Raw genomic sequence first — 27,428 nt, 5'->3', positions numbered from 1 at the left:
TGAATTTTGATCATTTTAATAAATATATATCAAGAAAACCTCACTTTATTACAACACATTCATATACAAGCATCTATCATCTAAGTTTTCAACGTCAAATGTTTATCAAATATTGAAAATAAAGGACAAAACATCACTAGACTATTCAGCCATAACACAAGAACAGGTTTTAAAAATTGGTCCTTGTGGACATTGTCCAAATGACGATCCTACTCATACACTGTATGAATGAGACCTATATTTAATATTAATAGCAATAATAAAAAAAGCTTTATCTTGGAGAAACTAGGAGGACTTATTTCCTCCATTTGGAATTTGGTTCCTGTGAAGTATTGTGTAAGGAGGCCCAAGTCAGTCAGTAACCTTGGAAATGGGAATACAGTTTAGCAGGAGGAGTTGGCTGGCGTGGAAGGATGTTCAGAGGGGCCCCTCTGAACACTCTTGCCAATGTACACATGAAAAAAACGACTGAGAAAAATGTTGGCCAAATACATAGGAGCTTTTGCCGACTGAGTCCCATTTCTCCAAAATAACTTTCCCCAAACGAAAATCTTTACATTCTTTAAGATAAAACCTTATTGATCACCACATCATGTATTAACATTGTGCTTCGTAATCAACAGCAAAAGTCATATATAAAAAACCACATGCTTTTATAATCTAAACGAGTGAAATGATGCAAAACAGATTAAAGTATGATGCATGCTACTGGTTCATGAACTTCATTGGACAAGAAAACAAAACAAAACAACCCAAAACCCAGAAAACCCAAACCCCAGCAACAGACCGTTGCCATAGAAAAGCTTGAGCAGCGAGTGCTGGTTTCTAACAGCTCTATTGTTTCCTCCATCCCTTTCTAAAAATGCCAAATCCAAAAGCAATTAGGCATCAAAAATAAAGGAAGAATAGAGATGCTGAATTGAAAGTTGAACGCAATAGTTCGACGTTAAAGATTTCCAAACAATATTGATCCACCCTGTGTTTCTATTTTTTTTTTTTCCTGTTTGTTAAATCCCTGCTGTACTCTGATTTATCCTTAATTTTCACGCTGGCAAAAATTAAGATAAAGTAAGGCACCAAAAATCGCCCTGTATAACACCTTTCTAAAAGCCTCATCACCCATCACAGGCAAGCCAGGAACTTGCAGGGATCACCCTCTTCTCACATCGTTGATTGTTGCCCCTGGTCAGGTGTTTCACTACCTCCTATCCTATTTTCATCTGTCACACAAGACGGTTGAAGCCAAATATTTAACAGCACCAGGAAGCCATTTCTTCTAGCTCCCTGTCCTTAGTCTTTTATTCAGAAAAAAATACTGTATCATAGAGAAGAAGCAGACATCCTTTGCTGGTTACATCGACTTGCTTACCAAATAACTACCTAATTAACTGGCAAACAGGTGGAAAGTTCATCGCTAGTGACAGGCTCCTTGCAGGTCATGGAAATAGCACAAGGGCACACGGTCCCCCAGTCTAATCTGCTGATCTTCTCGGTAAGAAAACTAAGATATACGTTTAAGTGTTAAGTCAACTGTCTTCTCGGTAACATCACCACATTTATGAGTAGCTCACCGATGCCTACAATACAGATGTTTTATGCAATCTGCTCTCCAGGCATTTAAACGACATGGCATGTTCATGGCATAATTGTATCAGTTGTACAAAACTATAAAATCCATTCAAAATAAAATTTATGAGCGCTAATTGATCATGCTGTGCATGCTTCAAAGTTTGCGTAAGAAGATGGCTCATATTTTACTTCCTTTGCTGCAGCACAGTTTGTTACTCGGTGAAGGCTCCTTTTTCCTTAAGGACTTCTTCCAAGACTCACTCTCATTGCTTTTTTCGTTATATCCAGTCTCAAAATAATCATAAAATTGGCCTTTGCCCTCAAAAGCAAGGTCGTTGCCCACAGGTCCATGGCTCAGGGGGCCACCATCCCTGTTGGTGTCATCATTTGCTTTCTCATCATTTAATTTGGCCTTTTCCTGAACACCAAGTGACCGGATATTAGTAACAAAGATTTCACTGGCAGGTATCTGGCCATCACCCTTGTAAACAGGTGCGCTGCCTATATCAAAATCCACCTGGTGGGAACAGCTTGGTAAAGGCAGAGGGGGAGAGGAAGAGGAAGACGAGGGTGGGGAGGAAGAGGAGGCAGTGGTGGAGGCACTTCCGACATTAGCATTGACCGAAACGGGTAAATTTAGGTAGTGACCACCACATTCCTGGTACAAGCAGCAGGCATGAAACTTTTCACACTCCTCTTTGGCCATCCGAGGTCGTTTCCGGTAAGGACAGTCTTGAGCCATAAACCACTCCTGGGCAGAGGCGCCATTGAAAGAGCAGGCAGGAAAGCACCAGTTATTCTGCATGATAATTTCTCCATGGATCCTTTTCATCAGATTGTTTATAAGGACAGATCTTCGGAGGTACACTTCAGGATCATCGATAAACTTTAGCTTTTCTAACGACATATAAAGGATGTGGGCTCGCTCCTCAAAGATTGAGATAGTCTAAAAATCAAAAAGGGAAGAGAAAGCTTAGGAAGTGGCCTTTATTAAAATATCATCACAGCACATTTCTCTCTTTGCAGTTTCTGGGCCTGGGGACGCTGTGGTCTGGTTTACCTCGGGTTCATTTACAGATGTTCTCCTGGGGGGCTGCTAACGTCTCCCCTTCCCAGCAGACTGGCTGGCGATGTCAAGCATTGGGGAATCCAGCCACAACGCAGACCTTGGCAGGGACAGGTCAGGATATCTGCTCTTTTATGGTGCAGTGAGGGGGATGGCGAAATGCACAAAACTAACCTATGCTGTTAGAAGTGAGGATGGGGGTTCTTTGGAGAGCTGAGAAATGGTGACTAGACAGGGACACTGGCGAGGCTCTAAGTTGCTGGTTACATTGTTTCTTTATCTGGATGCTGGTTCCATGGCCATTTCACACTTTGTGAAATTCATCAAGCTGGACTCTTTTGACACTTGGGCCTTAATGTGCGTGCTAAGTTGCTTCAGTCGTGTCTGACCCTGTGCATCCCTATGGACTCTTTGCAACCCTCTGAACCATAGCCCGCCAGGCTCCTCTGTCCATGGGATTCTCCAGGCAAGAATACTGGAGTGGGTTGCCATGCCCTCCTCCAGGGGATCTTCCTGATCCAGGGATCGAACCTGCGTCTCTTATGTCTCCTGCATGGGCAAGCGGATTCTTTACCACTAGCGCCACCTGGGAAACTCTGGGCCTTTATGTGTGTGTATACAAATATACACGCCCATACATACTCATCTATTCTATGTCAATAAATGCTTTTTAGAAGGTGCCAAGTTGCAGGTCATCAAAAGTATATTTCAAACCCTGGGCGAGACATCAAGGAGCATGAGCTCATGCTGCCTGTGCTGTTTTTCTGGGTTTCATTCTTGCAGTTATCTCTGCCTGATAGAGGGACAAAAATAATGAAAGAGGCTCAAACCCTAAAAGGAACTGCTGGTGGCAGGGCCAAAGTAGGTTTTTTTCTGGAATTGGGCAGGAGAAGAGATGCAGAGAGGAAATCAGAGGACTCACTCCCAGGTTGTGCGATGCCATTACTGTGTGATGGTTGGCACAAATGGGCAACAGTTTGGAAAACTGCTACAGCCACAACACAGACCAAAATGGACATAAAATGCTTCTGTCCTGGGATCCAGCTCTTTCAGGTCATTAAAAAAAAAAAGCTAACCTCAGGAGCTGTGAATTAAACCAGCCCAAGCTGGCCAAAGGCAGGAACTACACATACACGGAAAAGCCCAGCACCTGCCAATGCCTGCTGATGTCCTTTTATGAGCAGGGTCAGAGCAACATCTAAAGGCTGGGGGTGGAGGAGATGGAGTGAGAAGAGAGGAAGATGAATTAGAACAAAATTAAACATCCTCTCTGCATTTAAAACAGCTACAGCCTGGGTTATCCTCTCCTCCATTAAGTTAGCAGATAGTTTTTGAAAGAAGGTAACCATAGGAAAACGAACTGGTATTTCAAAAGCTTAGACAGCCAGTTTTAGACTCCTGTGTGCTTTCCTGATCCCGTAATTTTCCTCTTATTCATGCAAAAAAGTTAGTTTTGGTTTTTTTCTTGGGAATGAATTATATATTTTCACAAACAAAACATATGTCATGAATGCACCACGAAGGACACTTCTACTTTCATGCACATGTTCAAAGGATAGGGAGTCCACCTCTGAGAGGTCAGGAAAAGCCCTGGGTGACTACCCCTGTGTGGGCACACAGGTGGCACTGGCCACGGGAGCCTGAGTTCAGAGACGGGGAGCAGGTCTGGAAAGAACAAGTGCATTTCTGCACATGTGAAAGCACCAATCGCCATGAACCCTTAACGCAACTTGAGAAAAATGAAATCATGAGTAAAAAAAAGGCATTCCTTGGATTATATAATTCTGTTATTTCTGGACAGAGGAGTTGTTGCTGGCTCTTTCGTCAAATACTTGTGAAAAATAACACAGGACCCCAAAAAGTGACAACGATTAATATGGCACTGCTGAGAAGTGGCTCGTTTTCATTGCTTGGGTGGAACAATTTAATTTCTGGAAATGGATCAAGCAACTGTTACTAAGTATCTTAAACTCTTAATAAAAATAATGACTATTAAAAAAACATACTTTATGGCTACAGCTGCTGAGTGGTGGGTGAAAATCCTCTTCTTCCACATACTTCCTCTTGAAGTATGTGATCTTGGATGTTGTTATAGGATTTGAAATTCCCCTGTAATGTGATCCTGTGGTAATAAATCAGATATGACAAATGACATGCGGTTTGCCAGAGGTTCTCCAAACAAAATGCTTTTCTTTCCTTGCCTTCTAGAAGATAACTTGGCTACGTATTTGTCTGTACATGTGGTGATTAAAAATAAACATTAGTCTTAATAGTTGCTATCATGAGGAATCCTGTGACCCAGGCCAGGCAAGGATTTCTAGACAATTATAGAGGAAAATGACATATTTTAGCATTTATAAAATATTCAGAATCGTAATTCTATGCACAGGCAAACAGCAAAATTCAAAAAGGGAAGTAATGTAATAACTGAAATAATATTAGTATTTATTCAAATTATTTACTTAAATTCATGATAACACCAATTTTCAAACACACGTATCTTTAACTGCAAGTGCTAATAACTGAACAACTTTTAAATATTACTGGCTCTCAGTAAGTAAACAAATGATTATCTACACACTGGAGTTACAATATTTCTTCTTTCAAAATATGAAATTCAAATTTTTTTCATTTAAAATTAAACTTCAGGGTAATAAAAGTCCTCTTTGCTCTCAAAAATCCAACATATCAACCATGAATAAAAACAGGGTCTAATTTTCAAAGACCAAGCTTTTACTCCTTTCTAGCAAATCAGACATCACCAAGCACTTGTTTTCATTTTAGGTTTTTGGCTTTTTTTTCAATCTAGCAGCATGCAACAATCCAAAGGAACTCACCTTAGAGTATAGGAATAATGAATCAGGGAGAACATATTTTTTTCTGGGCTTACAATTTTTTTTACCTATAATACCAAAGCCAATTGTGTGCCTAATAAAAAGAAGAGCCACATAGCTGCTGGCCCAAAGGGCACATTCCTTTATGTCTCATGGGATAAAGATTTCATTGTCAAGCCCACCCAGAGCTTGTGTAGCACTGAGAGATCCATACAGTTCTAGAAGGTAGAAAATCAAAACTCAGACTGAAGAGTTTCAAGATCTGCTTTGGTTCCCTTAAAAATACAAATGCCTGACTTTTACCTGAAGGAGCAGCATATGGAAACTCAGGTCTGTATGCAATTAACATCACTCCTGGTCCTTTCCTTGGGGCCTTGGGATCCCTGGAGCACTCTCAGCTCAGGAGGGCACCCCAGACACCACCCTCATCTACCAGTCTGGCCACAGAGGGCAGCAGGGAAAGGTCAAAGGCCGTACCTGCCAGCGGGGGACCGGCTCCCCGGTCTCCCTGCAGGGGAGCCTGGGCTGGCCCCGGGGGGCTCAGGCCTCCGTAGCTGTCAGCCTCCCATAGTGTCTGGTACCCAGCAATTTCAGCAGCTCCTTCCGAGACAATGGGCTCGCAGAATCTATTCATGGACAGAACCAGAGTCATCTCTGACAGCCTCAGATCTGAAAAAAGAAAAAAAAAAAAAAAAGAAAATAGCCCTAATCAAGAGCAAGCCAGGGCATGGCCTTGGCATCTTCCTTCCTTTGCTTTGGGAAACTTTTACTTCTTGCTCCTCCTCTTTGCCCTGAAACATTTTTTTACTTTTTTCAAAGAAAAATCTCAGTAAACTCTCTTGCAGCTATTAGCTCAGCCTCTGTGTTCAGCAATCTGCATTTCATGGGCGGATCTTTAAAACCCCATTTCTTATTGTTCTCAGATTCCCCTCAGCCCTCTTCCAGACAGCTGCTTTGCCTTCTAAACACATTTTCCTCCTGACCTTCCCGCAGAAAATGTACCGCTAAGAGGCAAGGCCAAAACCCTTGCTGCTTCCTTTCTATTAATAAGGCGAAATCAATTTTCTAGTCAAGTCCCCCGAGAGTCTCTTTTGATGAAATCCACTAATCAATCAAAAGAAAAGGCTGGGGGAGGCAGGGATCTTCACCGGAATTCCATCTGATGCTCTCGGGTTTGCTCTGTTCCACTTGCCCGTGGCCCCTCTCCCTCGGTTTCCGCAGGGCCAGTTCCTCTACAACATGTTGGGGCTCCCTCCACTTTCTTCTCCCAAAGCGAAGCAGACAGAGACACACTTGATAGTTGTTTCCACCAGCCCTGATCGGCCTGAACTGGATCTGCCTCCAGTCAAAACACTGAGAGATGAAGACAGAAAATTGGCTCCAGTTTCCAGCCGTGAGTTGCAGTCCCACAGGAGCCAAGCACAACATCAACGGAGCAGGCGGAATATTAAACAGGAGCCAGGGCTTCAGGGCCAGAGGCAGCCGACAACTCTACACCGCAAAGCTCAGATGCAAGGCAGAAACTTTCCAATAGGCAGCACACCACTGCCCTCCTGTGCGGTTCACGCCCTTCCCCAGGGTCTGCGAGGAGACTGGGAGACCTCTCTGCTCTTAGATGCGCCCTGGGCTGCTTTGCACCTGGGGCGGTAGGGCCGTTCCCCTGGGGGCTCAGTGTCTTTACCTGGTCCTAAGTAGGGCTTGAGGTGAGGTCCAGAGTGAGTGCAAAGGGGAAGACGCCAAAAGACCCCGGGGCCGTAGATCAGTGGTGACAGCCGTGCAGCCTCAGTGCCTTATTAACCGCCAGATTCCTTTGAGACCCAAACCTCCACTATCTCACTTTGCCGTTTAAAGAACTGTCACAAAGAGTGATGTCAGGTCTGCTTTCTTGAAGACTGATTTGTCTTTGAAAGACACTAAGGATCTAATTCTTGCTTTCTTCTCCAAATTATACAGCTTGTAATGTTTGGGGGGTAAGGGTAATCTACTATTGTCTTGTAGGAGACTATTATTACCTACATGTTAAAACAAGGGTCCACTTCCAGGTAAAGGAGGACAGGAACAAGGTAAAGGGGAAATAGCTTAAGTGGAAATGTCCTTCTGGCTATCCGAGAAGCTCTGGGCAGCAGTGACTCCATCCATCACCCAGGTTTCTGAGACCAGAAATTCTTTCCCAACCTCACTGAAGAAGGAAGCCCGGCCTTCTGACATACAGGGGAGATGTCCAGGTCAGTGGCTACGATCAGGACCCAGCTGATTTGGGCTGCTAAACCACCTTTGCGGTTGTTCAGTTGCCCAGTCATGTCCGACTTTTTGCGACCCATGGACTGCAGCAAGCCAGGCCTCCCTGTCTGAATCACCTACCCCTTTTCTTTTAAAAGTGGCAGCAAGGACTTGTTGGAAAACCTTATTTCAAGAAAAAAAAAGTTCTGTAAGAAGAAATGGTCGGACACGCCGTTTATTCTGTTCTTGGAGTCAGCAATCAAGAAATGTAGACCACACTGATTTCACAAACTAAGCCATTCTATCACCCAATAGAATGGATGCTCAAACTCAGCATCCAAACAAGGTATCAAGCCTCATGATAATCTGTTCCCTGGAAGACTCTCATGAAATGGTCCAATTCTTACCCTATTCTAAGAGACAACTGTTATCAGGAAGTGCTACTGCCAGGAGCACAAGAATTATAGAGCTTTTTCTCCGAGTTCATAGCCCTGTCTCACTGACTGCAACAGTTATGTTCTCACTTGAAATTTACACTCACTTTTGTGTTGGATTCTGGGAATAAGATCCACGTTTTTTGCCTATGAGGAAATTTTATTACATATAAACTAAAGGAGGTTGACAAATCCATACCCTGTAAGACAAAAGAAACATTTGCAGGCCCCTAGCAGCAATTACCTTTGTTTAATAGGACATTATATGGGCCCTGTGCTGTTTTATGTTAGTAAGAGTTTGTTTATATTTTAATGACTTATCCTTGTATAGTTTCTTGGTTAAGGATTTCAGTGTTTCTATTTGTTAGTATTGTTTCCGGCACATGAAATTCTACTCTTATGCATTTGAGCTTGAATCATGGCATAATAGTTTTTATCTTGGCTGTTTCTTTCTTTTATACTATCTAGTTTCAGTAAGTTTTTTTTTTTTTTTTGAATGGGAGACTTTTACACACAAAACCCTCAACTGGAGAGGCTGAGTTCCACAAGTACTTTATATAAGTCTGAATAAAATATAAATGAGTTGGAATTATTTGGGAGCGGGGAGGAGATTTTGCAATTGAGTCTTCCTAGTCTATTTAGAACTTACACTGGGATGTTAGCAAATTAAGGAGGCAAGTTCAATGTTCATGAAGAATTGGAGAATGGGCCACTAAGCCATGATATGGCATGATTGTTTTATTTGTATTTTGTGTACACATCCGAACTGTCATTTTTTTCTCAGTACAATGAGATTTACATTGTAATTCTGCTACTGAGTTCAGAAGTTGAAATTCACAAACTTATGAGCTATGAATACCAGATACAGTCACAGAAATGCCCATTTATGGTAGGTTTTGTTTTTTTAACATCAGAGGTGAGTGGATGCAAAAGAAAGCTGTTGAAGTGTGTTTTGTCTATAAGAGGGTTTAAAAAATAAAAACTAGAAAGCCCTTAATCTTTTCTCCTCAGGCTCCTGCATGTCTGTTTGTCAGCCAAGGGAAGGTAGCAGAATGACACCTCAAGCATTCCCCAAAGGCCGAGGGCTCAAGTGTCAAGTTTTGCCAGCAAATGTTCACAGTAAAGTTACCAGGCGGTTTTACACACTATGGTTCTTCCAGATGAGCTGGGCTTCTTCTCTCCTTGGAGCCATTATGATGCTAATAGGAGTGGCTGGCACAGAGAACAGGCTAGCTGCAGATTCAGTGATGCCTGCCATCCAACAGGGGATCTCAGTCACTCTTTGCCCACCTCATCCCTCTCATCCATCACTGGAAAACATTTTATTAAGAGCATTAGAGCAGTTCAGAGGTCTAACTCCAATATTGAAAAGCACGGAAATAAAGAGCTGATATTTTCAATATACCTTTGAGGTTGTCAGCCTGCCCAGGTGGAATCAAGCCCTTGATCTGACATTGTCCCTAACAAGCTATCAACAGCTTGGGTTGGTGGTGGCAGGGTCTGGGTGAGTGGAATAAAAATCTTTCAACCCTTCCAAATAGGCAGATGTCGCTTTTCTACCAGTCCCTGCAGTACACCTGTCTGCACTGGGAGATATACTTCTCAGCTGCAGCTCTGAAAGGCCAAGAGATTTAGGTCGGATCCTGGGGCTGGGAATGGGGGTACCAAACCAGAAGGGAATGAGGGAGGTGACCCGGGGGTCCAAGCCCAGCCCGGGGCGCCAGGTCTCCTCATCCCACGCCCAAGACTGGGGTCTGAGGTTTGGAGACCCACCCCCTGCAGGCGGGACGCAGCCCGATGTCCGAGTTCCCACAGTGACACACCCCCCAGGGGTCGGGGGCCGCAGCCCAAGCCCCTCTCGGGGGAAAGCTGGCAGAGCCCCACCAGCCGTCGGCCGCGGGAGAAAGTAAACACCACCCCAAGTGTCTGGGAACAAAGGCAAGTTGTCTTTCCACGGTGCCGGAGCCGTGCGCCTCTCCTGAAGAATAAGAGCTATGATTACTCTTTCTTTTCTTCTTTTTTTTTTTTTTTAAACCAAGTTTCCTTCTAAGGGAAATAAACACCAAAGGTAGGATTCCAAGGAAATGACTCACGGCGGTTGGCAGGGCTCTGGCGAGGCTGGCCCCGGCCCGCGCTCCAGCCCGCAGCAGATGCCTGCCCGGCCCTCCCTTCCCTTCCCTCGCCGGCCAAACCCGCCCGGAGCCCCGGGGCTGCGGGAGCGCCCTCCGCCTCCGCGGGACCCGAGCGGCCAGGACTCGGCCCGCGCCTCCCGCCCGGCCCGCGCCACCCTCGGCCCGCGCGGCCGCCTCTCCCCGCCCCCGCCGCCTCTGCGGTCCCGGCCGGGCACACTCCGGAAAGTTGCTAGGGCCGCGGAGGCGGGAGGGGAGGAAGGGAGGAGAGAGGCGGAGGCGTGGACCAGGCGGGCAGCAACCGGGCCCGCCAGGGAGGTGAGCTGAGGACAGAGGAGCCGCCGCCGCCGCCGCCCGCAGCGCGGCCGGGCTGCCGAGGAGGGTGCGGGGGCGGAGGTGGCGGGGGACAGAAGGTGTCAGCTCTTGCAGCTCTTCCTTTTTCTTGCAAACGCGCGCTCTTGACATCCACCATCCTTCCCTCCCCACCTGCCAACCGCCGCGGCGTTATCCAGACCTTGCGGGGGGGGCTTGCCTCCTACTGACTCCGCACCCGGGGATACGCGACTAACAGGCCACTGAGGACCCCGGGGTGTCACCGGAGCCGCGGTCCCCACCGGCCCCTAGAGTCGGCTCGGTGCGCGCGCGGGCGGCGGCCGCTCCCGCCCGGGTACAGGCTCCGCGGCGCACGTCAGCCCCGCGGAGAAAAGCCCGCGCCGCCTCCGCGCGCAGCGGCGCCCCGGCTCCCCCACCCCTCCACCGGCCGCCCGAGTCCCGCTCCGGCCGGTGCGCGCCCACTGGGCGATCGCCGGGCCGGCGGGGGGCGCGGGGGAGCCGGTCCGCGACCGCAGACGCCCAAGGGGACCGGCCGTCGCCCTCCAACCCGGCCCGGCCTCTCCGCCCCCGGCCGCCGCCCGCCGCCCGCGCCCAGCCCGGCTCTTACCGCGGGGTCAGCCGGGAGGCGGCGGCGGCCGCGGCGCTCGAGCTGCTGCTGGCCCGCTCCGGGCTCGGCGCCAGCCCGGCCGCCGGTGCGCACTCCGCGCGCGCGGGGTCCGGCCCGGCCCGGTCCGGTCCGGGGAGGCGCGGGTGCTGCTGCTGCTGGTGGCGGCGGCCGCGGGTGCGCGGCGGGCGAGGGTCCCGGCAGGTCCCGCCGCCGCGACTGGGGCGCCGCGCCGCCGTCGCTGCAGACGTTTATGGTAATGAGCGGCTCTGTCTAGCGAGGAGCGTGTGAAACCCGTCAATCCTGTTTGCCATTTCCCCGTGGATTTCCGAGGAGAGGTTCTGCACGATGCCCCCAGGGTGAGCGAGGCAACATGACAAGCGCGCCCGCTCGCCTCCCTCCTTCCCTCCCTCCCGCCGCCGCCGCCCCCGCCGCCGCCGCCGCCGCCGCCGCCGCTCCTCCGGCTGCACACGGGGCGCCCTCCCCTCGCCCCCACCCCAGCCCGCCCCCTGCCTCCTTCCCTCCTTCCCGCCCTCCCCTCCCCTCCCCTCCCCTTCCCTTCCCTCCCGGTGCCCGGGGACACTCGGGCCCAGCTCCAGCCCGCAGCCCCGACCCCACGCGCTCCCGGGCTCCGGCCCCTTCGCCCTGGGGGGCTCGGCTGCAGCCGAAGAATATATTCACCCTGCAACCTTCTGAGATGTCTTCTCAAAAAATTTGGTTTACTTTTGTTGTTGTTGTGTATGCGTGTGATTTAAAAAAAAAAAACAAAAAAAGATTCTGCGCCTTTCCCACCCTTTGCAAAAGACTTTCTTCTCCTTTGCCACAGCAAACGGAGATGAGAAACAGCTGTGTTTGCAGGACCCGAGCAGTTTTCTTCTCCCCTCGCCGCCCGCCCCCGCCCGTTCCCCGCCGGAGCTGTGTGTGTGTGTGTGTGTGTGTGTGTGTGTGTGGTGTATCAAAAAAGCAACCTTGGTCCTATTGCAACTGGAATTGGCAACTCTTTCTGGGTGGGGAGCCTCCAGGGAAAACCTCCAGGAAAAAAAAAAAAGTAATAAAAGAGGTTGTCTTTGGTCAAGAGAATGTAATTTAAGCCCCGGAATCACATTATTTTGCAAATAGTAATTTTTCTCTATATCGGGCTCCACTGGAGTTTGTTTTTTTGAAACAATAATTCATAACTTCTGTCTAGGGACCCCTCCATAGTCGAGATGGGTCATTTCAGGTGCAATGAACGCAGAGGCTTGGAAGGCAGAGACCTAATAAAATGGGGGGGAAGGCACCTGCGCAAAAGTGTTACAAAGACTATAATGTTTGTTTACTGCTACTATGCCAGATGTGTTAAATATAACGCTTCTTTAAAACAGTGATCCTCCGACTGTGAAAAGCCAAACCTCTTGCTGCTGGCTCCCTAGGAATCAAGAAGAGGCACAGACTGAAAATTAGGGAGGAAAGGAACAAGATCAAGGATGAGGATTAGCATCTGCAAATTGAACCCTATCTAATTTGCATGTTTATTTCTTAGAATTGTAATTAAATTTGTGTAATAAATGTTTTCCATTTCATTCCTATGCTTAAAATTTGGGTGACTGACATGCAGTTAAGTGAATTTTTTTTTTCTTAAAGCAAATGTAGTTTATTCAATAAAGCAGCAAACAAATATTAAACATAATTAGAACTAATCTGCTTTGAAGGTATTTTTGTTGAACTTTGTACATTAAAGACTCTCAGAGGTTTTAAGGGTATTAGGAAGCTGAGAGAAGGCAATTATGCTGAAAACAGACTAACTCAACAGACTTCCAGGAGCACTATTTCATTTTTTTCCAAAAGATGTTTCAGAGTTGCAAGCCTAAAACTGGGAATTGGGCATCCATCTTGGCTTTATCCTGAACCAGATTAAATTGCATTGGGTGATGCATGTATAGGCCATTAGGATGATAATTTAAGAATTGTAAATATTCTTTGGGTAAGAATGTAATTTTCATTTCAGTGGGGATAGAGGGTAAGGAAAGATACAAGGGCATTTAAAGCAGTGCAAATACTTGAAAATCTAAATCAGTGTCTAACTCAAAGAACTAAATGTGAGGGCTTGGAGGCATGGCTTATTATTGTTTTTATCTCGCTATATTAAAGTTTTATAGCATTTAAAGGACTATGGGGAAATCCCCACATACCCTTGGCTGCGTCAAAATGCATAAATCCAAAAGGAGCAAATTAAGCATAAAATTGAGAAATAACACGAGACCTAAGACTCAGCATGGGTTGCACTGGCATCTTTGGAGCCTTGGCTCTGAGAAATGAGCCTTCTGGGAAACTGGCATTGCCCTTGGGTGGGGAGGGCTCTTGGCTTTAATGTTATGAAAAATGACATCATAACAGAAGTATGAAATCATTTCACTTCACAGTACCCTTGTGGTCCTGAGTATGAACTTGACCCTGTCTTGTTCAGATACGTTAGGTTAGCATGTTTTACCGAAAGCTTTCCCTGGTCTCCTTTTAATCTCAAGCTTAATGTTAGTCGAGATTTGGTGCTCAACTGTTGACAACATGAACTAATGTCTACAAGTAAAGGAGGCAGTCAAATATCCGTGGAACGAGAAACATCATTTAAAAATTTAAAATGAGTAAGTGGTGGCTATGGCACAAGGAAAGGACTTGCTATAAATCAATAATGAAATATTTGGAATGAGTGTAATTTATGAGTTGAAATATTCAACCTGAAGCTATGATGTCATCATTCTTGGATGGGTGTGTGTGTGTGTGTGTATGAAGTTCCAAGACAGAAGTTTGATTATGAGACTTAAAATATCTTGAGCTGCAAATTCTCTGAAGACAGTGATTGTTTTTTCTCAGTGAACAAAGAGAGTGCCAGACTTATAACTGCTGAAATTCATTTCTCAAAAACTTGTCATTTGAAAGGGGAATTTCTCAAGTAAAATTCGACATATTCAGATTACCATGGACACAGTGCCCACTTGGGTTATAAGAAGTATGAATTACTGGCATTTTTTAAGTGCAATCTTTTTTTTTAACAACAAAAAGAGATATCGAATATTAAATCCCTCCAATTCCTCTTCTCTTATTCTCAAACCCTTTCTAATTAGGCTTTCTTATCCCATTGCTCCACTGAAACTATCACTGTCAATGACACCAGTGACCTCCACATTGCTAAATCCAAAGGGCTTTTCTTGGTTCTCATCTTTCTTGATCTGTAAACAGCATTTGAACAAGTTGATCACTCTGTCTTCCTTGAAGACTTTTATTCTGTTTCCAGGACAACACACACACCTGGTTTTCCTCCCACCTTACTTGTTCTTCCTTCTCAGTCTCCTTTACTGATTCTCTGTGACCTCTGAAAGCCCAGTCATTGACCTTGTCTCTTCTTGAAACCACTCTTGTGTGGAAAACCCTCTGTCTCGAGGTTTCAAATACTGTCTATATTCTAATGACTCACAAATTTAGATCTCTAGTTGAGATCTTTCTCTTGATCTCCAGACTCCACTTAGATGTTTAAAGACATCAGAAGATTTACAGATCCAAAACAAAATCCCTAATTGTCTCTGTCCCCCAATTAATACCTTCCTTAATAATCTCCACTCCAGTTAATAAACCATACTATGGAGTCATCCTTGACATTGTTTTCTTTTACACCCTATATCTGATATACCCCCAAATCCTTAAGGCTCTAGCTTTAATGTTTTTCTAGAGGTTTCCAGGTAGCACAGTGGTAAAGACTCTGCCTGCCATTGCAGGAGACACAAGAGACGTTGGGTTGGGATCTTCCTGGGTTGGGAAGATCCTCTGGAGTTGGAAATGGCAACCCACTCCAGTATTTTTGCCTGGAAAATTTCATGCACAGAGGAAACTGGCAGGCCACAGTCTATGGGTCGTAAAAGAGTCAGACATGACTGAGCCACTGAGCACACACATACAGACTCTGATGACTTCTCATTATCTCTGCTGCCACCATCTTGGGCCAAGCCACCATCGTCACTCTTGCCTGGGATATTCCAATAGCTTCCTGCCTGTAATCCCTGCTTCAGTCTTTTGTCATTTCTATATTCAATCCCAGCCCAATAGCCAATGATGTCAATTTTTGCTCAGACTCTTCCTAAACTCTCTCCATTTCACTCAATGTAAAGACCACATTCTCACAGTGGCCTACACAGGCTGAAAGTGTCCCTTTACTTCCCTGACCCCACTCTCTGCAGCCACTTTGGCTCTAGGATGTCAGGCCTTTGCTTACCTCAGGACATTTGCACTGGCTATCCCCTCTGTCTGGAATACTCCTTCCCCAGATTGATGGATGGATCAGGGCTCCACCTTTTCCAGGTCTTTGCTCAAATATCACCTTAATAAAGCCTGACCACTCTGCTCAAAATTCTAACACTTCATCCCATATCTTATTTTACTTTTATTCAAAGAATTTATAGCCTTCTAATAAGCTCTGTATTTTATGTACTTATTCTATTTGTCACTTATCTCTTCTCCTAAAAAGGTCCTTGAGGGCAGGCATTTTGTCTGTTTTATTCACCCGTCTCCAGCACCTAGCACAATGCTTGGCGTTCTGAAGGCACTCAAGAGTATTTACTGATTAATTGAGCAATTAACTGAGAGTTTCACATGTGTACAGAGACCTAAACAAGGCTAAAACAGAGCTGCTGTGGAGTATGTAGAATGTGAAACAGGCAGTTCATTTTATCACCAACTCATTTGCCTATTCTAGAATTCTCTGATCCAGTGCTCTTATCTGCCCTGCAGCATTCGAGAACTTGAAGACACTCCCAAGATCCCCAAGCACCCAAACTGTTTCATGCTGCCATCTTGCTTGAGAATTCCCAGTACCGTGTTTTCATCCAAGTGGGTCCAGTTCTCTGGATTGGCCCTCCTTTCCCCCCAGTGCAGATTTCCACCCATTGCCAAGATGTTTGTCCTAAGCTCTCGTCTTCAGGTTACAAACTGTGTGTAAAGGTGTTCTCCAGGACCCTGTAGAGTCACTTTTTCGCACAGCTGCCCTTTCAGAAGCCAGGAACTCTTCTATTGTCTTTCTCATCTTCCATCCAAACTTGCTCAGAAACTTTCAATAATTATGTGCATTTTATATGTGAGCATTGACCTAGGCACTGCAGGTGAGGGAGAGACGAAAAAGACACTTCCCAGACTTAGGGAGTTGTCAACATAGTGAACAGCAAAAGGCAGACATAAAATAATGGTATTGTTTAGTAATTCGGGGCATAGAAGATCAGTGGTGGGAACCTTCAGATGGACTTATTGAAGCAAGCAAAATTTGAAGTTGATCTTGAAGGATAGGCTTTTAATGAGTGGAAATGGAAAATGGATGAAAGTATTTCAAGTGGAGGAAGCCATTTGAGGCACATTTGAGGTTGGAAAGCAAAAGCCATATTCAGACAACAGGGAGTATTCCAGTTTTATTGAAAGGGTAAAAAAAAAAAATCATGTGAAAGTAGAAGGTAGATGAGGTCATAGGATAATAAACAGTGAAAACCAAGATGAGTTTGATTTTAATTTAATAAGCAATGGGGAACAATAAAGGGTTTTGAATTGGAGAATGACATAGTCAAAGTCCAGCTTTAGAAAGAGTAGCATGCAGTGCAGAGTGGTGTTCGGAAGCCCAGGTGAGGGGAAATGGAGGTCTGTGTTACAGTGGTGGTCCCTGAAGAGGAAGAGGGAGACAGATATGAGATGTTGCAGTGTTGGAATCTTTAGGATATTATCATTCATGGGTTGTAGGGAAGGGAAGAGTGAAAGATAACTGAGGTTTCTACTCGAGTTACCATGTGGTTCAGTGAACCCACAACAAGTGAGAAGAGGAAAGTTTGAAAGGAATAGAGTGTGTTGCTTTTGCTTCTATTGAGTATGAAATGTTCGTTGAACAGACAGAGATATCTGACAGACAGACATCTGAATATTCTGGGGTGGCTGAGGATAGAATTTGAGAGGAAATTACAAAAATTTAGGATGATTTAAATAACTATGGAGGTTGAAGTCTTAGGACTTGATGAAGTAATTGAAGATATTACAGAGAATTTAAGACTAAAAAGCTTGAGTCAACATCTTGAAGAATCTGATAAATGCATTTATTCAGAGGTGAAAATAATGTTTTGGCCTAATGTGTGACCTCTTTTAGGGATATTTGTATTTAATGGTGTACTAAGTCCGCTTTGGAGTAAATTTAAGGAAGAAATTTGGGATGGGGGTGGTGGATGTGGGGTAGCAGGCAGTCTTTTCTGCTGTCCCAATATCCCAATACGGAAGTGGTTACATGCTGTGTTTTCTCATGTGACTGAATCTACTAGTTTGCCATCACAGGTGGAAAGGGATATGATATTTCATCAAAGAATCCTGAGAAAATCCCTGAAAAGAAGTAAATCGTTGATAATGAGCTTGGAGTGTTATCTGTCTCAGGGATATTTGTCCTGTAATAGGAATCTCCTAAATACCCACACAAATTTTAATCAAACTAATTAATAATTAATGACATCATTTCAGATATAATACAAGCCAATAAATATTATTTCTGAATGAAAATCACACAACATATATGATCCCTTGTTCAGGGTCCTTTTATGGGCACCTATATTAGTGAATAGGTAGGAATGATTTACAGTTAACATACTAATTATTTGTAGAGATGTTCTTTCAACATATTTGATAATTTTTGCCACTCAAAAGTTTCTGTTAAAACATTTAATGCGGTTAATCTTGTATTAGATACAAGAGTGTGTATTTGGGTGTATATCACCCCCACTATTCTTCCCAAGTCTTCAGGGAAAGGATGGGTCATGTGGGGCATGGATGTTGGGTGGAACCTGGATAACCAGAGACAGGGAGGGAGGATCCGCCCCCCCCAGCCCTGTGAGGTTTAAGAGCAAGTGCTTACATGTTGTGGTCAAGGGATAAGGGACTGGATTGATTGAAGTTAGCACTAAGGTTTAAATCTTCATATGTGGAAAGATGGCAGTGCTATCTTCAGAAGGCAGAATTATGTGAGCAGGAAATGGGCAAAGTGTGTGTATGTTGGGGGTGGGGTGGCTTTAATGTTTTACATTTGAACTGAGACAGTAAATAAATGAAAAACGGTGACATGAATACTTTCTGGGTATTCACTTTTTTCTATTCTCTTCTCTTTTTTCTTCTTCCAAGGAGATTTCCCTACCCATATTCCTTCCCCTGGTGGCTCAGATGGTAAAGAATCTGCCCGTAATGCAGGAGGCGCAAGAGACTCAGCTTTGATCCCTAGATTGGGAAGATCCCCTGGAGAAGGGAATGGCAACCCACTCCAGTATTCTTGCCTGGAGAAGTCCATGGACAGAGGAGCCTGGTGGGCTACTGTTCATGGGGTCTCAAAGAGTCAAACACAACTGAGCAACTATCTCTTTCACTTTCCTTCCATTCCTTCCTTTGGGATCAATGGCATATTGATTTTTTTCTTGACCACAATGTTTTTTCTTGACCAAAAACTTCAACACATAGGTCCACCTGTGCCAGAGCTCCAGTTTAGAAGTCTGAATTTCTGAATGAAGAGGTGCAGTGTTCCATCTATTACTTGAAGACAGATTTTGGTGAGGTCAGGGTTGGCAGGGTCATGTGAAGGGATCCAGAGCTGGCCAGCAGAGTGAACTCCAGTTCATCTAAAGCCTAAATAGAAATCTCACCATGTAAACAAGGATAGGATCCAAAATTCATAATTTTGTCATCCTTTAAAAAAAACCACATAAGCCAAGGGGAATGAGACCCCAAACAGGAGCAGTCTGTGGAGAAAGTGTAGCTGTTTATATTTTGGTTTCAAAATCCCTTTACTTCCTTATTTCCAGATAAGTACATTGTTATAAGGGTTTCCCTGGTGACTCAGACAGTAAAGGATCGACCTCCAATGCAGGAGACCTGGGTTCGGTCCCTGGGTTGAGAAGATCCCTTGGAGAAGGGAATGGCTACCCACTCCAGTATTCTTGCCTGGAGAATCCCATGGACAGAGGAGCCTGGCTGGCTCCATGGGGTCGCAAAAAGTCCGACATGACTGAACAACTAACACTTTCACTTTAACATTGTTATAAAACAGATAAGCTAAACATTTTACGATGCTGAATATTAGAACAGCAGGATATATTTTGATATTGGCTATGCCATCATACCAAGAAGCATTTATTAAGTGGCTAATAATTACATTGCCATATAGAGAATTATCCAACATGGTTATTTTCAGAAGCTTGAGGATTTATAGAAAATTAATTATTTTCTTGGCCCGCCTTTTTGCCTTATAGATGTGTAATTTCCAGGGGTCTTTTTATCTTGGTGTATTCAACTTTTTTTTTTTTTTTGCCGTTTTTAAAATATTAAAGCCTCAAAGAAGCATTTTGGAAGCCGACCAAGGCAAGGATATAATCTAATTAAGTAAAATTTTAAGCTATATAAAACTGTAGAGATTTAACTGTGACCCTAGTTCTACTTATTAAATATTACCCAATTTGTTGTAAGTGATATGCTTTCTCTTTACCGAACAAATCAACACTGGATTTAAGCAGAATGTATGTGCTTTTCACAAGCCTGTTTGATTTCCACAGATCAAACATTTTATAACACAGACTAGGAGAAGGAAATCGGTATTGTGAGGGCATAAAGCTCTAATTAGGATGAAAGTGTAAGGGAATTATGGCACGTGGTCATCCTTCTGCCCATCTGTAGACATCAGCTTGATTTAGATCATTTTATACAACATCCGTGTACATGATGCCAGTGGAGTAAACCGACTGTATTGATAACTAGTGTCAGGAAAGGGGAATAAGGAATCATGTTTCAGCAGGGGGCTAGTTGAAGACAAATTCCTCTTTGAGCATTTCATTTTGTACTCCTAGTTTCTGAGCAGTACAAAATGCGTAGGCATATCAAAGTTCATAACAAAAACTGCTTATGCCACCAGGAAGATGTATTTATTTTCAACAATGTAAAGGGGAAAGCATACAATTGAGGTGGAGAGAGAGAGAGAGACAGACCTGCCGCAGACATCACCTGAGTAGGAAATTACACATCCCGCACACACACGCCTGCTCTGCACACACACGCACAGAATTCATCTCTGACAATTTAATTGTTTAATGGTAGGACTAACAAGGAATCCTTTCTAAAGTAATGGCATATAAAGGCTTCCCAGTGAAGTTAATATTCCTGCTGCATTTGATGGGTGTTTCCCATTTATGCAGTTCTGCCCTAACAGACTCCCGGTGTTTGATGGGGGGAAAGCAGGAGGGGGGGGGGCGTGTCTGTGCTCAATCTGGAGAATGCCTTAGCCTGTGACCTTAGCCTCGAAAGCAATAAACCTGAGGTCACCACTGGCACCAGAGCAGTCGCTCGCAGCGGTTGTAGTGTCTCGGCTTGCTGCCTGAGGATCTGGCCTTCGTGGACCATAGGCTGGGTGTTCTGAGCACAGTCCTTGCTTCTTGTACAGTTGTTTCTTTTTAGTTCGCTGGAAGCGGGACTTGGCTGCCCTTTGTGCTGAGTTTCAGGACTCTGGTTTGACCAATCTTCTGGATAATGAAATGCATGATGTCTCAGATGCTAGGGTTTGAATTCTCACCCTGAGCCACAGTCTCTTCTCCTCATATTTCCTTATGGTTCAGCCTGTCTCATGTCTGCGCTTTAATTGGATCCCTGGGTGGCCTTCCTGTTACAGCAATGTACACAACCACGGATGCTCCGCAAGAAGAATAACTGTGCCCAAGAAACATCAAGTTCTCAAAGCAGACCTTAAAATGGTCTCATGTTATAGTTTTCATTCTTCTTTTTAAAATATATTTATCTATTTTAACTTGGAGGCTAATTACTTTACAATATTGTAGTGTTTTTGCCATACATTGACATGCATCAGCCATGGGTGTATATGTGTCCCCATCCTGAGCCCCCCTCCCACCTCCCTCCCCATCCCATCCCTCAGGGATCATCCCAGTGCACCAGCCCTGAGCACCCCGTCTCATGCATTGAACCTGGACTGGCGATCTATTTCACATACGGTAATATACATGTTTCAATGCTATTCTTAAATCAGTACATTTTACATTTATTGTTCTGGTTACTTAGCTTTGAAAAAAAGAAAAAACAAAACTTGCCTTGCCTGCATCAGAGAACCCCAGTGGTGTTGGTGGAGATAGAGTTTGACCACAACAGAGAAGTTGGTTTGCTGTGGAGTGGCAGTTGCCTTTGATTGTGGTCCGGCTCCCAGGCTGCCTGTTCCTCTCCCAGAAGCTCTGTGTCTTTCCATCTAGGAAAAGGCTTAGTAGGCAGAGTTGAAAATGACAGACTATTTTTAACACACGCTTTGTATCCCACAGTTCTGGTTCTTACTTCTATTATCATTACTTATTCATAGACTTTTATTCCCAAATATCATTACCCTTTACAGTAATAGGATCAGCAAAGCAACCACTTAAAACAAAACAAACACACGCAGGAATCCAAGGCACAGAAACGGTTCCCTCCCCCCATCCCCCACCTCCAGCTCTCTGCCTCTCTCTACCAGGCACTGAGCAACTCTGCTGCTTCAGAGATGCCCCTGTCATGGGGGCTTGGCAGTGGGAAATGATGTGAAGACTCCAGCAGTCTAAGGGAGCAGCAGTTCAGTTCAGTCGCTCAGTCGTGTCTGACTCTTTGCGACCCCATGGACTGCAGCACGCCTGGCTTCCCTGCCCATCACCAACTCCCAGAGCTTACCCAAACTCATGTCCATCGAGTTGGTGATGGCATCAGCGACTCGAAGGGAACAGCAAGGAGATAATAACGTACACCGAAAAACGGAGGGGAGAAAGAAAGGAGCGGAGAAAGGTGGAAATCAGGACGAGAAGTAAGAAGAATATGCACTGTGCATCTCCTAAACTCAAGTTTCAGTGGAGGAAAATGCCCCTAAAACAGATTCCACTTAATTTAGAATGACTCTAAAGTGGGATCACCTACTTATTCCTTGTACAGCAACAATAGCCATGGTGCACGGAGTGCCTCCTTCATACCTGATGCTTTCTATATGTTATCTGGCTTGTACAGGTTTTTAACAGCAGGTGTGATTATCTCCATCTTACAGTTAAGGAAACTGAGGTTTAGAAAGGCTAAATGACTTGTAAACAGTTGTATACCTCAGTCTGGTGGGCCCAGAACATAAACTTAGATTTTATGAGTCTAAAACTGCTCAGTACAATTTTTTCGTCCTGACTCCCACTGTGTTATACTGCATTGTATTTTATTCAGTCATTTCTCTCTCCACTCATATATTTATTTACATATACACCAACTTGTTCCAGAAAAGATCTAAGATAGTATAAAGGCCTTGGAGCTGCACATGTATTAGGCAGCTTGCACATAGCAAGGACATTCTACTTATTTGTTGATTGAGCTGTAGAGCATCAACTGTCAAGAGTTCAGAATTCTTTCGCTGCGGAGTTCCCTTCCTTTTTTATCTTTAAAAGTAGGCCAGCCAGAAACCCATCTGTGCAGGATGGCTTGGGCCCAGAGACTGAACTAACTAATCTCCCCAAATCTCGTCTACGTCTATGCTTCTATAAAGGACTAGATTAACATGCTGTACGGGAGTCATTTTTTCTTTACTAATTAATTACAGAAATGTAAAAATTGAATTGTCAGGAAGGAAAAAAGTAACGTGACCATAGTGTAACCTGACAACAACTACTTCAGCCAGGCGATCAAGCTCAACATCAACAGTGATAAATCACAGTGATAGTATATACTCTTGATATTATGTGATGAAGATGGTACCTTATCTCTGCAGTCTCCCTGCCCAAACTCATAACTACAAATCTAATCATGAAAAAAATCAGACAAACCCCAACAAAGGGACTAAAAATGCCTCACCAGTATCCCTTTTAACGGTCAAGGTCATCAAAAACAAGGATGGTTTGAGAAACTATCACAGTCAAGAGGAACCTAAAGAGATAGAATGACTAAATGTAGTATAGTATCCTGGAACACGAAACGACCTTAAGTGGAAACTAAGGAGATCTGATTAAATCTGATTCAATTAATTTTAATGTATCAATGTAAGTTCATTAATTGTAAAATGTACCAAACTAATGATGATAATAATGGTAATGAATGATCTCTGTTTGTTTCCCAAGGAAAGCCATTCAGCATCACAGTAATCCAAGTCTATGACCCAACCACTGATGCTGAAAAAGCTGAAGTTGACCAGTTCTGTGAAGACCTACAACACCTTCTAGAACTAAAAAAAAAAAAAGATGTCCTTTTCATCATAGGGGATCAGAATGTAAAAGTAGGGGGTCAAGAGATACCCTAAATAACAGGCAGGTGTGGCCTTGGAGTACAAAATGAAGCAGAGCAAAGGCTAACAGAGTTTTGTCAAGAGAGCACATCGGTCACAGCAAGCAGCCTCTCCCAACAACCCAAGAGACGACTCTACCTATGAACATCACCAGATGGTCAATAACAAAGTCAGATTATATTTTTTGCAGCCAAAGATGAAGAAGCTCTTTATAGTCAGTAAAAATAAGACCTGGAGCTGACTGTGGCTCAGCTCATGAGCTCCTTATTGCAAAATACAGGCTTAAATTGAACAAAGTAGGGAAAACCACTAGGACATTCGGGTATAACCTAAATCAAATCCCTTTTGATTATACAGTGGAGGTGACAAATAGATTCAAGGAATTAGATCTGGTACAGAGTGCCTGAAGAATTATGAACAGAGATTTATAACATTGTATAGGAGGTAATGACCAAACCCATCCCTCCAAAAAAGAAATGCAAAAAGGCAAAGTGGTTGTCTGAGGAGGCCTTACAAATAGCTGAGGAAAGAAGAAAAATGAAAGGCAAGGGAGAAAGGGGAAGAAATACCCAAATGAATGCAGAATTCCAGAGAAGAGCAAAGAGAGATTGGAAGGTCTTCTTAAATAAACAATGCAAAGAAATAGAGGAAAATAATAGAACGGGAAAAACTAGAAATCTCTTCAAGAAAACTGTAGATATCAAGGGAACATTTCATGCAAGAATGGGCACAATAAAGGACAAAAGTGGTAAGAACCTGTCAGAAGAAGAGATTAAGAAGAGGTGGCAACAATACACAGAACTATACAAAAACTTAGCGACTGAACAAGAACAACCAAACAAGTGTACGATGTCAATGATAGGGGAAACTAAGAACGGGGTACATGGGAACTCTTCGTACTATCTTCTCAATTTCGTTTGGTACATCTATGACTTCTAAGAAACAAAATCTATAAAAATATTTTCACACACAGACACACTGATGAATTGATCAAAATTATTGGAAGAAACAATGGTATGAGTAGAATATATGTCCTTTTCTCAGGTGAATTGATCAAGATCATTGGAAGAAGCAATAGTTTGAGTAGAATATATGTTCCTCTCTTGAAAGTCTAACCCAATTATCATGATGAATGTTTCCTGTTAATCTCTGGATGTTTAACTGGCTTTTGAATAACTGAAGACAGGATCGAGATGCTGAGGAACGGTCACTTAGTTCCTGGTTCCCAGTAAATAATCCTGGTTGAAAGAAAAAATGCCGCCACCGCATACACTGAAGGAGACTTTCTGGCTCTAGGATGCATATAACTCAGCTTGGGTTCCAGAACTTCTAGGGCTGGTACTTTGCACCTTGGTCTAACATGGAGCTACTACGAGGTGTCTGTCTCATTCTTCCCAACCCAGCTAGGGTTCCTGAACCACTCCAGAAGCTGATCAAATAATTATTTTCATTCAAAACTCCAATATCACATCCTGTTTGGTTTACTCTTTACTGGGGACTCCCAAGGTCTCACATGTAGCAGTGCCAGTTATGTGGTCGCCAGTAGGAATTACAGGTACTTGCATATCACAGGGCAGTTGTTGGAGATACATCAGTCTCAATATCTTTGAAATTTTGGTAATTATGAGGTTGGCTACTGTATATTGATATTTAATACATTAATAAAGAAGCACATATATCACTGAATCAAACATTTAAAAATATTTTGGTAATTGTAGTTTAATCTAATTGATTTCCTTTGTAATCATATGGTGCTTCTAATATATAATCAAAAACATTTTTCTGAGAAGGGGGTCTAAAGACTTCTGCAAATTTCTTAAGAGGCTCATGGTACAAAAAAGTTTTAGAACACTTGATGTGGTGGAATAAACACTCATGAGTCCTAAATTGTGTGAAAAGTGAAAGTGTCAGTTGCTCAGTTGTGTCTGACTCTTTGTGACCCCATAGAATGTAGCCTGCCAGGCTGCTCTGTCCATGGGGCTCTCCAGGCAAGAATACCGGAGTGGGTAGCCATGCCCTCCTCCAGGGGGTCTTCCCGACCCAGGGATCCAGCCTGGCTCTCCTGCAGGTGGATTCTTTACCATCTGAGCCACCAGCTTCTATCCAGTCCTCTAGTTTCTTCATTTTCTGACCAGTTCCCACCTTGGGGGAAAAATTGAGCAGATCAAATTTGGTAACACATAGGGAGATGCTTGTAAATTGCAAAACCATGTATGTGTAAGGAATCACTGTTATTATTGTGACGTTTGAGCATTTGATAAAAAATGACTTTTTACCAAGGTTTTAAATGCAGTTCATTGCTAGGAATATTTCTCACTCAGTGATTTAGACCAAGGTTTTAAATGCAGTTCATTGCTAGGAATATTTCTCACTCAGTGATTTAGACCATGCTTATATGAATAAAGTGAAATGAAAAACAGAATCAATTCTCTGGATAATAATTCATGTTAATAGTTTCCTCTGTTTGCCTGTAACACCCAGATAATCAAAGAAAATGTGATTTTGACTTGAATTACCAGCATAGCTGTATCACAATTCTCAACTCCACTTTGAATGTATAGACTGAAGTGCCAGCAGTGAAGTTTTCCATACTAAGAGGAATGAGTGTTTTCAGATCTTTATTCCAGAGATACTCCGGATGTGTGCACTGAGATAGACCATGTGTTCTAAAGACATCCGTGGTTGACTCTGCCCTGAAACATGTACACGTCATTAATTAAAAATTCTTCTGTGTTAGGCAACAGCTTCATCTGTTTTCACAGATCCCTAAGCCACTTGAACTTCTGTGTAACATATGTCTCAGGACAGTGTTATCTAGTTAGATGCTCAGTATGTTGGTATCAGAGAGTATTTTAAATGGAGAGGTAGGCTTACTCTTGCCTTGCAGTGTATAGATATTAAGCATTCTACACAGAACTATGTGCAGTCATCTTTGAAGAAAACTTACAAACGAAATGTAAACTGAAAGGACTTGGATTAGATAGACAATCAAATAAAAAATGCAATTGGAAAGTCTTAATAAATCTGATCTCTTCCTTCCCTGGTGTAAAAATACATGTATTCATTCAGTCTAAAGAAATCAGTAATTACATTTTCTTTCTCTGCTATCTCCCAACCGCCCCTACTTCCAACTTTTCATGCACAACTATACAAATGTAACTCTAAAAAGGAATTTAACTCAATTGATGATGCATTTATGTTGAGAAGATACACCATACCTATATTAACTCTCTGGAAAAGATTTGCAACAAAAAGAAGATCATCTGGAAATTAGACCTTCACTTAATAGAGAAAGCATATTACATACTGTGTTGGTTCACGAGGGCTGCCATAATGAAGTGCCACCAATTGGGTGACTTAAGCAACAGAAATTTGTTTTCTTACAGTTCTGGAGGCTAGATGTCTAAAACAAGGTGTTGGCAGGGTTGATTCCTTCTGAGGCCTGTGAGGAAGAATCTGTCCCATGCCAGGCCCTTAGCTGCTGATGGTTGGCTGGCAATAGTTGGCATTCCTTGGCTTGTAGAAGCATCACCAAGATCTCAGCCTTCATCTTCACAAGGCATTCTCCCTGTGTGTATCTCTATGTTCAAATTTCTGTTTTTAATAAGGACACCAGTTATATGGATTAGGGCCCACTCTAATGACCTCATGGTAACTAATGACCTTATTAGTCATTAGCAGTGACTTTATTTTCAAATACGGCCACATTCTGAGATACTGGGTGTTAGGACTTCAACCTATGAATGTTGTTGGCGGAGGGGACACAGTTCAACACATAACACACAATCAAGTGTTCAGTATACATCTGACACACTGAATTGAAAAGTAATGTACTTCTGAAAAGCTAGAGGGTCATGTATATGGAAGGAGAGACTCCCCAGAAGTTCTGAAGACAGTGCAACCTTGTGTATATCTTAGCAGCTGAAGTATTACAAATCTCTATC

General features: G+C 43.6%; 1 protein-coding gene and 1 long non-coding RNA gene across 14 annotated transcripts; one reads left to right on the top strand and one right to left on the bottom strand.

Annotated features, from left to right (window-relative positions):
- On the bottom strand, positions 1-12,106 carry SERTAD4 (SERTA domain containing 4). Of its 13 annotated transcripts, none has more exons than XM_081489669.1 (7): positions 11,982-12,071; positions 9,529-9,737; positions 9,270-9,433; positions 6,618-6,822; positions 5,947-6,138; positions 4,642-4,757; positions 1-2,515 (listed from the first exon to the last, which is right to left on the bottom strand). In XM_081489669.1, the coding sequence occupies exons 5-7, from the start codon at positions 6,119-6,121 to the stop codon at positions 1,748-1,750; spliced, it is 1,059 nt and encodes a 352-aa protein (XP_081345795.1). In that variant the 5' UTR covers positions 6,122-6,138; positions 6,618-6,822; positions 9,270-9,433; positions 9,529-9,737; positions 11,982-12,071; the 3' UTR covers positions 1-1,747. The 13 variants fall into 13 exon arrangements, with proteins under 13 accessions (XP_081345795.1, XP_081345797.1, XP_081345802.1 ...); XM_081489671.1 differs by having other exon boundaries at positions 11,871-12,066; XM_081489676.1 differs by lacking the exons at positions 9,270-9,433; positions 9,529-9,737 and adding an exon at positions 11,193-11,462 and having other exon boundaries at positions 11,871-12,069.
- LOC145506040 (uncharacterized) lies at positions 10,434-26,536 on the top strand. The gene is made up of 2 exons (XR_014053468.1): positions 10,434-10,570; positions 23,321-26,536. It is a non-coding gene; the product is annotated as an uncharacterized LOC145506040 (long non-coding RNA).
- The last annotated feature ends 892 nt before the right edge of the window (positions 26,537-27,428 follow it).

This window comes from Giraffa tippelskirchi, chromosome 5 (genome assembly GCF_054371585.1).
Source record: "Giraffa tippelskirchi isolate mGirTip1 chromosome 5, T2T-mGirTip1v1.2.pri, whole genome shotgun sequence".
NCBI classification, from domain to species: domain Eukaryota; kingdom Metazoa; phylum Chordata; class Mammalia; order Artiodactyla; family Giraffidae; genus Giraffa; species Giraffa tippelskirchi.
This window is presented reverse-complemented; position numbering and strand designations above follow the sequence as displayed.

Excerpts from the sequence above, each read along its gene's own strand:
- SERTAD4 (XM_081489664.1), bottom strand. The coding sequence starts at position 6,897 with ATGTTGTGCTTGGCTCCTGTGGGACTGCAACTCACGGCTGGAAACTGG. Across the intron at positions 4,758-5,946 it reads AGCCGGTCCCCCGCTGGCAG|GATCACATTACAGGGGAATT; the intron begins GTACGGCCTTTG and ends TTATTACCACAG. Across the intron at positions 2,516-4,641 it reads TCAGCAGCTGTAGCCATAAA|ACTATCTCAATCTTTGAGGA; the intron begins GTATGTTTTTTT and ends TTTGATTTTTAG.